Source organism: Macrosteles quadrilineatus, unplaced genomic scaffold (assembly GCF_028750875.1).
Source record: "Macrosteles quadrilineatus isolate MER2022 unplaced genomic scaffold, UCM_ALF_1.0 Scaffold_1__1_contigs__length_201487025, whole genome shotgun sequence".
Lineage (NCBI taxonomy): Eukaryota > Metazoa > Arthropoda > Insecta > Hemiptera > Cicadellidae > Macrosteles > Macrosteles quadrilineatus.
The window spans coordinates 184,619,640-184,633,167 of NW_026542594.1; the positions used below are offsets into that span (position 1 = coordinate 184,619,640).

At 34.3% G+C, this 13,528-nt stretch overlaps 1 protein-coding gene across 3 annotated transcripts in view; it reads left to right on the plus strand.

Moving 5' to 3' along the window:
* The window catches only part of LOC128991540 (tRNA-dihydrouridine(16/17) synthase [NAD(P)(+)]-like), a 123,621-nt gene extending 119,954 nt beyond the window's left edge, over positions 1-3,667 (plus strand). For all 3 annotated transcript variants that reach the window (XM_054414547.1, XM_054414530.1, XM_054414539.1), the window contains 2 exons: positions 135-293; positions 1,878-3,667. In XM_054414547.1, coding sequence (XP_054270522.1) covers positions 135-293; positions 1,878-2,066 — 348 coding nt within the window. In that variant the 3' untranslated portion in view covers positions 2,067-3,667. The remainder of the gene's footprint in view (positions 1-134; positions 294-1,877) is intronic.
* Positions 3,668-13,528: the final 9,861 nt, after the last annotated feature.

A 13,528-nucleotide genomic window follows, 5' to 3' on the forward strand; every position in this document is an offset into this window, starting at 1 on the left:
GTTAATCCTTCATTTTAGTCAATGGTATCGTTTGGAAATGTAAACCAATTTCTACAGACTGTAAACCTAAAGTGCTTGAAAACGTATCCATGTCTTCAATCGCGATTTATCCTTTTCTTTAATTTTTGTTCCAGAATAACAATCTGTCTTCTGGACTGAAAAGAACAAAACGAGAGAGTAGCTCAGAGCGATATTTGAGCAAAAAGAAACTCAAAAAGATGCAGAAACGGTCATCAGAAAATCCTCACTGCAGGAAAGTGTTTGAGAAGTGCAGAGAGTGCCCCAACCCCGTGGTAAGCTGCAAGTTTGTTTTTTTTTCTCTGCTCCTAGGATATTTGACAATTTAGGCTGCTCAGTCTTTTTTAAGCTCCTCTTGATAAATATTTTTTACATTTTTCGAACATTTTTTAGAGGTTGGCAGCCTTTTTTATCTTGAATTTGTCAGGCTAAAAAGGTCTGTGTGTGGGACATATCCAGCAAAGCAAGGGGTGAGCCGGTAAAGTACAAGGGTGAACTGTATTGATAAAAAGTAGTAGCAGGTAACCAGTAACCGAACCCACGTTATCGCTGTCTTGGGCCAACAGTCTGTGGTGCTGAACTGGTATCCAAACACCAACTATCCAGATTGCCGATTGTTCGAATAATTTACAGAAATATTAAAAAACTTGAAACTACCTTAATAAGAATCGTTTGAAAGTATGCAGAAGCCGTGATTGCAGCTAAATCCATAACCTCTCTCGCGGTCGTGTAGTCATCATCTTCATCGTCTCCTGCAGTTACAGAAACATTTTCATTGTTTTACGCAATTGCGGCATAATTTTGCTCATCTTCCGTGGTCCTGTAGACATCATAATGGTAGGCCATATCTTAAAAATCTCCCACGGTTGTGTAGATATGATGATTGTCTCCCGCGGTCATCGTAACTCAACATCCTTTTCTTCGGTCGCACCAAAATCTTGGAAAACTTCTGCATTAGCTTATTTTAGAAATGATAATCGTCTCCAGTGGTCACAGAAACAACGTAATCTCTTCTTGTAATTGCGGCAAAATTTGAATATTCTCTTCGGTCTTGAATTCATCATATTTGTCTCTTGCGGTCATGGACACATTGTAATATTTTCTTGTGACTGCGGCAGAATCTTGAATATGCTCTTCGGTCTTATAGATATCATCATCGTCGCCCGCGATTGTGGAAAACCATATTCGTCCTCCGCAATCGTGATGACAGCGTGAATCAAATTCTTTGCAGACTCAACTCTGACTATTGTCTGTCAAAGGCTGGATAAAAAAAACATAAGAGATTTATGGGAGGCTTATGAGATTTTTTACAATTTAAAAAAATACTTTTTAAAATAATATATTTTTTTTAAGTAAAGTGTTTGAATTTAACTTTTTTTTACAGTTTGTTCAAACCATCCAAGAAAATGAACAAGCAAAAGGTCTTTCAATGAATTTTGTCATAAGAAAACTTTGAAAACTTGTATCCTTGATTCAATAAAAATTTAATTTTTAAACAACGAGGAAAACGTATAAATATTTTTCCTATCTCTTTCTAAAATATGATTTAGTTTTAGTTCCAGATTAAAGATGATTTCATGAACGGCTTAGAAAATTAGTTAAAAAACTTCAGTTGGTTATATTGGTAAATTGGTAAAATGTAATCTTGTTAACAAAACTAATTGTTTGGTAACTGGTGGTCTGCTTTCTCAGAAGTTTGGATAAACATTCCTTGGTAAGAAACTTCAATATTTTCTTAGAATATGTCCATTCTAAGGTTCCATCTTTACTTCTGCTCCTTACTTATGTCTATATTTTCTAAATTTTGATATAGTTCTCTGAGAACTTATAGTGTTTTAACCCTCTATGTTTTACAACAGGGCCTGAAATGTGAATACAGTTTGTGCAAGGCCTGCTGTAAAGCGAAATGCTACCTCGAAAACCAGGACTGTCCCGGACACAGAATATTAACCCGAACTCGACGAGAACGAGCGAAAAGTCTCGCAAACACACCGAAACTTCAAACATCAGCTTCTAGTCCTTCAGATGTGCAACCTATCTGCAGATGAATGTTGTTACTTTTTAGCAATTTGAATTACAAGAGAAATAATCATTATTCTGATATTAACATAATTTTGTAATTAACTTATTAATTTGAGTATCAAATACTCAAATGTAAGAATTTTAATTGTTTTCTGGAGTTATTGTAAGTAGAGTTTTGCCCTAGGATTTTTAAATGTTATTTTTTAAATTATTTAAGATTGAATTATGGACAAAGATTACTATTTTAAATTCTATCATAGCAATCATCGCTTTAATTATTATTAAAGAAATACTTTTCAATTGTTAGAAATTTTAAACAAGTTCTGCTATCTTACAAATCAATATTTTTTCATAGCATGTTATGTGTTTCCCCAGAAAGTTTGAATGCAGTATAAATATGTGCTAGAATATGTGATTGATTTAACTTAGATAGGGGATCATAAAGTGGTTAGAGTTTGGAGTACAAAATTAGTAAAAGTTAGAGTTTGGAGTAAAAATATAGTAAAAAAGTGAACATGTTTGAAATTTATTTTATGGCATAAAGTGTTCACATGTATAACAACTTTTTCTAACCATTCCACTGGACACTGGTGTATATGCAATTATGCATACAAACAAACAAATTATTAATTCTGGAAACTTACAAAAAATAAAAAAAATTACACACTGTGGAATCCAAAGTCCAAATTATATTATAAAATTATGTGGATCCGTTTGATTAAATCTACTTACAATTGACATTTTAACAAGTTGTTAATCATGATACCATGCAAAATAAGATTTTATTAGGTTATCAAATTAATTTTTTCTCATAAAAATAACTTGTGCCAATACAAGAAATTACATGCTTTGTACACTGTAATGAATTCACTCATTTGTTTAAAATTTGAATGAATAAATTTTGTATATACAAATATTTTAAGCTGGGTAAGATAATTATGTTAAGACATACCTCGTAGAGTCATTCGTTAGAGTAAATATTTTGAGAATGAATTTAATGTTTGAAGTGGTGCTACTTAAAACTATTTAGCAGTGGTTTTTTCACTGTTATAGTAATTTTGATTTTACTTTTTAACATAGTTTTGTTTTACATACTTTGAGTAAACCATTTTCATGTTTTGCTATACTGTAACTGTAATACTTTTGAAAATGTTTCGTGTTGAATATCTGTTCGTTATTAAATGACAAAATGGCACTACTGAAAAAACAAGCCAAAAGACTTATTTATTTGGTGATATTTTTAAAATTATGGAAGATTTTTTAAAAATTTTGTTGTTATTTTACTTTTATGTTTTTAACATGATTTAACAGGTTTATTTATTTGTGAAAAATGTGTGGTTTGCAGTGTTGTGATCTGGAAGTGATGTTATGGGATTCAATTTCAACTACACAAAAATGTGTACTATCTGTCAAAATACATGTTTGTATAACTAAGGTGTGTTTTAAATAGTTTTGTTGATTTAATGTACAGAAACGATTATATTGTTTATTTTGTATATCAAAAGGAAACATTTTTATTCTAATAAACCCTGTATTTTTGTAGATTTTAGTGAATTTGTATATTGTTTTTATTGAACTGTGATAAAAGCAGTTTTATGTTTATAAGATATTTTTAAGGTATTTGTAAATAAATGATAAAGAATTATTTGTTCCATTTTTCAATTAGCCCAGTAGGTTTGGTTTATGTTCTTGTTTTTTGACTAGATAAATAAAGTAGAATTCTTGTCCTATTATAATCGGCAGCACGTTTTGATGCTTCGTGTCTGGTTGCGTTAGGCTCCGTCTTATGTGGGCAACAGAAACAACGCGGTGGAAGCTACGAAACTTCAAACTAATGTATAAGTATAAAAGCGTCCGTAATGGAGGGACACTTTGGCAATGTGCGTTGTAAGCGTATTTTAAAATTTCAAACCAGCCGCTGTTGTCACTCAGAAAGTGTTTCTGCTGCTGCTAGTGTTGCTAATAATGCTCAAGTTGAAAGCTCCCGGTCAGGTGGCGCAAGCGTACTCAGCAGCAGTAAAGTTGCTAATAACTCTTGTGCTCTTTCATTCAGTAACCTTTTATCCCATCAGGTTCATTCATGTTTGAGAAAGAATCCATTGCTTCAGTCCTAAACTATCCTTCTTTCTAGAACATGCAACACATACACTATCATAACAAGCCAATGAACACAAGATTATGGTTGAAGATTATATATCAATTATTTAATATGGGGACGCCACTATGTGCATATTTTAACCCAAATATGAGTGAAGGACGAGTGTAGGATGAGTGGCGTGATCTTGTAGTCTTGTTACCTTGTTAGTGACTAGGCCGACATATTCCTTAGCTTAGACACAGCTGTTTAACACATTAAGCACATTAATAGCACATTCAGCTAATGGCAACTAAGGGACCTACAGTTTATAGTGGAATCTGAACCACATTTTTGTCTTGTAATTTTACGAATTGGTCTAATTATCACAATAGTTCTGCAGATAGTCCTAGTACTCACTAGTGTGGACGTTAATCCACGCCAGGGACTATCGCATCCACAGATCATGCCTATAAATATCCACCATCCTCCAAGTAGCTGGATTACAGGACGACGCCACCGTCTTGGCAGTGTGCGTTGGAGCGTATTTTTGAAATTTCAAACCATCCGCTCTTGAAGTTTGGAAAGTGTTTCTGCTGTCAATGGTATCAATGCGCTAATAACGCTCATATAACCCTCCTGGTCAAATCCACGTATCATGTAACAAGAGAGAATAAAGATATTTTACTCGGACCATATCATATATCTGCTTTAAAACGATACATAGAACCAATCATAGAAGAGGAGATGGCAAATGGCGAAGAAGATCTCAGCGACATAAACTCTCAAAATATCGTGTAAATAAAATCCTCTATTCAATCCATGATCATCGAGTGTTACAAATTATATTAGAGGAGATCGTCATGAACCTTAATCGCGAGTGCGTGTACCCTTTCCCCATTTCCCAAGTGAAAATTGTGAGAACATATCTTTAACATTGCTTCCATTGCTATTCCCCTGTGTCAGGTCATGAACTATCTTAACCCTCACTAATTTCCCCATTTATGTTTAGTTCCTGTGTTTATGTAAATTTAGATTAAGTTTCTAATCATCATCATCCAATAATATCAATCATTTAACGTGACCCATAACTAGCTTTAAATATGATTCATACTAAATGATTCATGAATTCCATTTCATATTCATTAGAAATTTGTCTTTCATTCCATATCATACAAATTTCTGATGAGATAAATTGTAATATTTCATGTCATTTAATTCATTATTTAGTATTAAGTTTCTTAAAATGTTAACTTTTGTTCATATACCTTTGTTAATAATCACTCCTCAGAAAGGCTGGCCTAATATTCATTTTCCTGATTTATATAATTTCATTAATCTGTTTAATTAATCATTAAGTACCTGGGGACCGAGCTTTGCTCGGGGAAAATCATTAGTTTACTCTGAAAGCAGTCTTAGTATTGCAGATACATAAATCCATTCCCAAACTCCACAGTGCTCGCCTTTACTACTTCCATCACCTTTTCCCAACATCGTGGATCTGTACTTTCACCCTTACTACTTGTACTTCCTTCACCACTTCTTACGTAGTGGACCTGTTTTCCACCCTTCCCATAGCATTTCAGGATTGCAGACACCTTAATCTAATCGTCATAAACAGTTCCCACACTCCAGACTACTCGCCTTTACTTTTCCATTCCATTTTAAGATTACAGATGCCTTAGTCTAATCGTCACAAACAGTTCCCACACTCCGGACAGCTCGGATTGACTATTTCCCTCACCATTTCCTACGTCACGGACCTGTTTCCCCCCCTTCCCATAGCATTTTAGTATTGCTAATACATTAATCTAATCGTCATAAACAGTTCCCACACTCCAGACAGCTCACCTTGACTACTTCCTTCACCACTTCCTACGTCACGGACCTGTTTCCCTCCCTTCCCATAGCATTTTAGGATTGCAGATACCTTAACCTAATCGCCATAAACAGTTCCCACACTCCAGACTACTCTTGACTACTTCCTTCACCCCTTCCTACGTCGCGGACCTGTTTTCCTCCCTTCCCATAGCTTTTTTAAGATTGCAAATACCTTAATCTAATCGTCATAAACAGTTCCCACACTCCGGACAGCTCGCCTTGACTACTTCCTTCACCACTTCCTACGTTGTGGACCTGTTTCCCTCCCTTCCTATAGCATTTTAGGATTTCAGATACAGTACCTTAATCTAATCGTCATAAACAGTTCCTACACTTCGCACTACTCGCCTTGACTACTTTTTTTCACCTCTTTCTAAGTCACCGACCTGTTTTCCTCCCTTCCCATAGCATTTTAGGATTGCACATACCTTTAATCTAATCAAAATAAATTAAGCACAAATCTGCTACCACATAAATATAAAAGGAGGTGTATGAGTTAAAGCTAATTAAAGATTATTCCATCCTCTCATTAATTTAACTACCGTACTCGACATTGACAGAAATTGGTTTTTCAGTTGTAGTATAATATGCTCAATGGTATAATCTGATTGTTCATTTCTTTTGCTCTGTATATACACATTGTTATTTCCTTTTGGTCTGTGTAAACATATGCGACATATCCTCGGAAAGTGCTTCAAGAGCTGTCTGCGCATGCACAAGCTGAGCTGGGTACAGAACGTCACGTTATGTCTTAAAATGTAAACAAAATGACAATAATGGCGGAATGTTTTCTCATAAGGCCCATGTTAAATTTTCAAAAGTTTGTACTCATATTATGGCGAAAATAGATTTTTCCTGGCTATACCACTGGCCTTTAAACTCTTTTAATTCAGTGCTAATTGGACTTACCTTTTGGACAACATCAAAATTAGATTTTTCATTGTTGGGATTTATAAGTTTAACACCTTAATTAGGCCTATTTGGACACTATTAAATTTATTAATTATTAGCATTCAAGCCAGCACGACACCCTACCCTGAGATATATCACATCTAAAATATTTGAACCTTCAAGTTATTATTCAAATTTATCTTTTATTTCAATTTAATTTCAACCCCACACACCATTGTCAATCCTTTCATTGTAACGTCAAGCCTTTTCTCATTGCATGTTAATTGTTCATTTGTTTAAATAAAACACCTTTTGTAATTCATATATCTTTGTCAACTTATTAACTTTAAACATTTATAGAATATGCCTAGCCTAAATGAATATTGTAAGGTGAGTTTACAGGTTCAACTTGACAGGTACGCTAGCGTCAAGTTTTACCTTATAAGTTTGCGTCTAGTTGTATCCACGACTAATTGTACCTACGACTAGTTGAACCTACATCAACCTTTACCTATCCTATGTCTGGTTGAACATACGACTAGTTGTACCTACATACTAATGTAAACTAGTTTTCATTCAAACTACAATTAAATGTTTTTGTTTGAAGTCGCTAAATTAACCTCGAGCACTGCAAACTGTTTAATGGAATCTGTCCTGTAAGATACAATAAGAAAATTTAATTAAATCAAAAGCAATTTATCATAAAAAAAAAAAAAATTATCACAGAATGTACATAATTTTTGAAAATGGGTAGGGGGACATAGAAAAGCCTGTGTGCAGGGCGACCCTAGGGTTGGCGGCGCCCGGAGCAAACGTGGTCGTGGCGCCCCCTCCCCCCAGCAGTAATAGTCACATTCGCATATTTTAATATTATGTTAATACAAATAGCCGCTGCGCGGCGCCCCATCAGCCACGGCGCCCGGGGCAACTTGCCCCCCCCTTCGGACGGCCCTGCCTGTGTGTGGGGAACGAGTTAACATCAGTCTTTAATTGGCATAGTCTTGTAACCTAATTAACTTCCACTATAATAATTTAATTAAATTATACACTTTCTTAGGATCATCATCGTGTAAATAAGCAACAGCCTCCGGATCACCAATAAATATAAAAATGCTTACAATATTTCAACAATAAGATTAATTAAAATAATCGGCACATACTCTGGACAGATTTCTTAAAAAGGGTAAACTACAATAATGTGCTTGCTGAGAATATATTCTACATTATTTTATCTACTATCAGTGATCACCTGTGTATTGTTTGTGCGTGATCATGTATTTGTGCATTACTAATATCTAACGAACTACAAAATAGAAACGCCAGCACTTTCATTGATGTTTTATTAAGCTGGAAGTTTTTTATCAGTGGTTTTTTTTAAATCTGTTTTACTCTATAATACAGGATGTTTTGTGACTTTCTTTCATTGTTTTCTTTTTATCCTATTTCTATTTGGAGTCAACCAGCACAATCTCGGTGTGTGATTCAGAGTGCACCCAATCTCTCTACCAACTCAGGGTTCCTTATCATTGGGCTTTAAATAAATTATCCTGACTTAACAAAACAGCTTATCTATGCAGGATGAACAACTTAACGTGCCACCATTGGTATCCCAGAAACTATTAGATTTAGAAAGAACATTAAATGGGGAACTTCAACTAGTTTTTAATGACATATTAAAAAATATGTATTCCAATGTTTCAAAAATGGCCGCCATTTAAAAACAATCATAAAATACAGGGCCAACATATAGGAAAATGGCGGCGATTTTTGAAACATTGGAATTCATAATTTTTAATGTCATTAAAACTAACTAATGACTAACATGAACTAGTTGAAGTTCTCCATTTAATGTTCTCCCTAAATCTAATAGTTTCTGAGATACCAATGGTGGCACAGTTAAGTTGTTCACCCTGTCTATTTAATGGGTGAACAACAATTTTGTGATAATTGTTTTGAAGCTGCTATGCATCCGATTACCAAGTTTAAGGTGTCGTTGAATAGATCGTGACACGTAGAAATATAAACAGAAAATCAAAACAAAATGGAAGAAACTCCAATCACATGTTTTTATTACAGTGTGGAGTGAAAATATAGAAGTTAGAGAAAGTCTGTACATTACATATTTTTGGTTGAGTTTTGGACCACTGGACGACCTCTAGTTGAAATTAATAGAAACATGAACAATAAGGGTCTATTAGATTTGTTGAAAAGATAAAAATGTACTCTGTTTTTGTGGTTTAAAAATTGGCGTTTAACTGGAAAACTGACGGTACAGCTGATTCTTAAGATCTTTGTTTTACTGAAACTAAATAACAGATATTATTTAATGAGAGGAGAATATTAATATCGAAGGAACAATAATTTTTTTGACTAATTTTATCTATTGTAAGGGATGGCACCTGCATTCCTCTGTATGGTTATTTATGATAGGTGCACAAGAATAATGACCTGAAGTTATTGATATAAGTTTGAAACGTGGTTTCATCTCCGAAAATAATATTTGAATAATATTGAAGGAAGGATTGGCGGGTCCCACGAATTTTGGAAAACACCATTGTTGTGTTAAACAGGAATCTTGATATGTCACCAGGCTTGATTAATGAGTGACTGTAGGTGAAGGAATGAATTTTGAAAACATGTGGAGGAAAATTGTGAAAAAAGAATAAAGTCTTCGCGAAATTAGCAGGACAGGCCAGAGCCAATAGAGGCATTACTAGGAAGTATTTGATGACGCTGTACAAATAGTGTGGAGCCAGCAATGCTTTACGGATGTGAGTTCTGGGGTAAGGATGCTAGGAAGATAAGATCGAAAAGGAAACTTTTGAGGATGCAAAGAAGAGTTTTGTTGAAAGTGGGGAAATCATACAACACAGTATCGCATGATAAGATTAGGGCTTTGATCGGAGCCATGCCACTCAACCTCCTCATTGAAGAAAGGATTAGGATTTTGGAAGACAAGGCCGCAGGTAGGGCTACGTCAGAAAACAAGAGTGCCAGAAGAGTGGAGACATTAGATGAGTTGCAAATGCGCTGGGAGCAGATGAGAAATAAAGGGAAACGTTCTGATATATGCCAAACATCATAAGGAGACTGGAACAAGATTGGGAGATGGGCCATTATTGAATGCAGTTTGTCACAAGACATGGAACATTTCAAGGCGAACAGTTACATTTCTTTAAACAGTTAGGATTATTGAGCCTTCCCTCTCTCTATATATATTGATGCTTACTGTTCATTCAGAAGAATTTTGATCTTCTTTGTGGACAGCAGCATTTACAATACTACATTTACAATACAACACAAGGTGCAAAGACAATTCTCAATACCGAATAAATAACTTAACAATTTATGAAAAGGGTCCTAGTTTCATGGGTATGAAGTTTATTAATAATCTACCAACAAACATTAAAAGTCAAATCCGTTTAAAGAGTTTTAAGAATAATCTAAAAAGTTATATTTTAAACCAAGTATTTTACTCTGTACGTGATTTTTTTACAAAATTAAGCAGTATTGTTATATGTAATTGTGGTTTTAGAGTCAGACAAAAATGTTCTGTAACTTAATTGTATTTTTAGGTTTAAAGATTGAATTGACAATGTCACAAGTTTAATAGCTTTGCTATGTACAAATGTTTTTAGCGAATTTCCCTATAGGGAAGTAGCTATTACCGTAGGTCTCATGGTAAGACCTAGGCCCGGGACCGATTTACTTTTTCATTTTGATGTCCCCAGAGGCCAAAAACACCATTCTTTCAAATTTTTATATATCTAGATATATATATATATGTGTGTCCATCCGCATGTTAACTTGAGTAATTTTTGTCCGATTTTGATAAAATTTGGTTTGAAGGTGTAAGGCGGGATAAACTTGAATGAGATCGCGAACCAGCATGATCGGACTATGTTAACGGAGGTTTATGGGGTAAAAATAGGTTTTTCCCATTTTTGACCCTAAAAACGCAACATTTCACAACTTCTTTCTAAACCATTTTGTAGAGCTTAAAAAACAAATAATTTAGTATATTGAAGCGTTATTATGCGCCTAATTGTTACGGAGAAAATTTAAAAAAATGTTAATTTTAAATTCTCATGTTATTCTTAAGGAGAATAAATCAACTGTTGTAGTTTGCTTGTTTATGAACATATTTTGATCAAATTTGGAAAATACATTAATTTCTTACTAAACTACAGTACAGTGGAGTCCCGATAATCCAAACTTCGGTAATCCAAAAGTCCGCTTAATCCGAAACAAAAAAAATCATTTTCTTATTAAAAAATTTTGAAAATTTTTTGAATTTTTTCTTATTAAACTTTTGACACAGTTAGCTGTACCTCGTCAAAGTATTCTGTAGCGGCTGGGCGTGATAGACTTTTTTGTAGAGTATTTTAGTAAATATTTCACCATTTTTGTTATTACTGTAACATTTTACATTTTCGTCCGCCAAATCACAAATGGATTTTATCAAGTGATAATGCTGCAGCCAATAGGTCTAGCCTTAAGTAATGTGAAAAACAATCCCGGGCTCGTGTCTGCGTCCGAAAAAAAGTAGTAAAAAGTAAGACAAAAAAATTTTCAAAAAATTTTAAAAATTTTAAAAAAACGTTTAATCCGAAATATTCGGTAATCCGAAATGGGCCCGGTCCCAACCATTTCGGACTAACGGGACTCTACTGTACCTTTTAACATTTTACATAAAAAAAAACGTTTACCCTCCCTGTTGCAGCAAACCTAAGTACTCATTAAATTAATTCTGTTTAAATAGGGAATAAATGTGATATTTTTAAGGAGACATTTAAAAAAAATCCAATCAGGCAAATGGAAATTCGCTAAGTCTGCAGGTTTGCTGCGGCGGGGGTATTATGTGACAATAAAGTGAATTTGAATTTGAGGCGAATTTGTGGAGATTTAACTTGGTGGAAGAGGAAGTATGCAGCTGTGCAAAAAAATAGAGACCACGAGTTACGTAGGCAAATAGGAGAGAACAGGAAGAAGTCTTGGATAGGAAAGGTATAGAGATGAGTTCAGAAAATAAACCTTGATGAGAGACAAGGAAACAATTGTGACATATAGGAAAGTATCTAGGTAAATAGGTAGGAACAAGGATACATACTGGCATACAGGTTTTTAAATAGAAAAAAGAAACAAAGAAAGAAAAGGAATTTATACTTCCGCATGAAGGGGAGAGGAAAGGTTAGAGTGAATCTCAATGATCCCTATCACTCAAGGTGTTAGAGGGAAGGGAGCCATGCTGTTAGGGTTTTGGACACATAGTGTGTCTGGACGAGGATTGAAGGTGGCCAAAGCCTAAGAAGATTTTTACACTGGGAATCGGCCTGGCAAATGAGTTCCAGACTTAAGCCAGAGGTGGTGTTGGGAACGAGGGGCTTTGGTTTATTATCTAGGCTATCATCGATTAATCAAAAGAGAATCTTTTACTGACTTACAAAAAAAAAAAAAAAAAAAAAAAAAAAAAACTGCAGAAACAGCACGTCAAATGCGAACTCATTTAGGCCTTTTACCATCTCCAGCTTTCTACAAAAACAAGAAACCAGAAAACGCCCAATAAAAATCAATATTAATCCTTCTTCTCCTATGCCTAGATTACGATTACGTGCACCATGTTCGCTTGTCTTAGTATAAAAGCTATATAGATCATCTCACACCATTCTACACTTATCCTTCACTCATATTTGAGTTAAAATACGCACCTAGGTGGCGTCCCAAGTCCCTAATCACAGTGATTGATAATTGACAATTTACCTTTAAAGGCATTTTCTGGCTTCATTAGAAATCACAATACAGTGTCACATTTAAATAATCCGTAAGTCAATGGTTACTCACATAGCCACTATTAAGCCTTTTCATTGATTTTTAAAATTGATAATCTTGATACTGAGAATTTAGAAATTTTTAATCAAAAATGAAAATATGCAAAAAATTAAAAAAAATATAATTGAACAAGCAAACTACAAGACTTTTACTCATACTCCAAAAGAATAACAGACATTTTTATTTTGCAGTTTTTTTTCAATTTTCTCAGTTACTATGCTACACATAAACACTTCAATGTATAGTTCGGCCGCTTAGAAAACGACCTGGGCGCTAATGCTAAACCAATGCTGGAGGAGGTCGCTTTCTAAGCGGCCAAACTATAGTAAATTATTTGTTTTTATAAGCTCCACAAAAGTGATAAATTGAAGGGGAGATTTTAGGCACAGCTAGCATTGATTTAACACTCCCAACGTAGGTTAGTTTATACTGCTAGCCAGACGTTCTACATTGGCAGTTTCTCTTTCACATTTGCAAGACGTAATATCGGTATTCATTTATTATGCTGGAGAGCAGGAGTGCTGCCACTGAAATGTACTAAAAATAAATCTATTTTTAGGTAGCATAGCATTTAGAACAAGCACCTCTCAAATGTACTTTAAAAAGTTATCTCACTCGCTCTACACTACAAATTGTCTAAGTCTAGTCGTGATATTAATTGATGTGATATTTAATCACACTTTCAAAACAATGAATAGAAAAAATCAATTTATAGTCAAAACCAACATACATTTACATTTTTTAACAAAACTATAATACAATTTAGTTGTGGAAAATCAAATATCAATATTTCAATACTTGGACCAAAACATC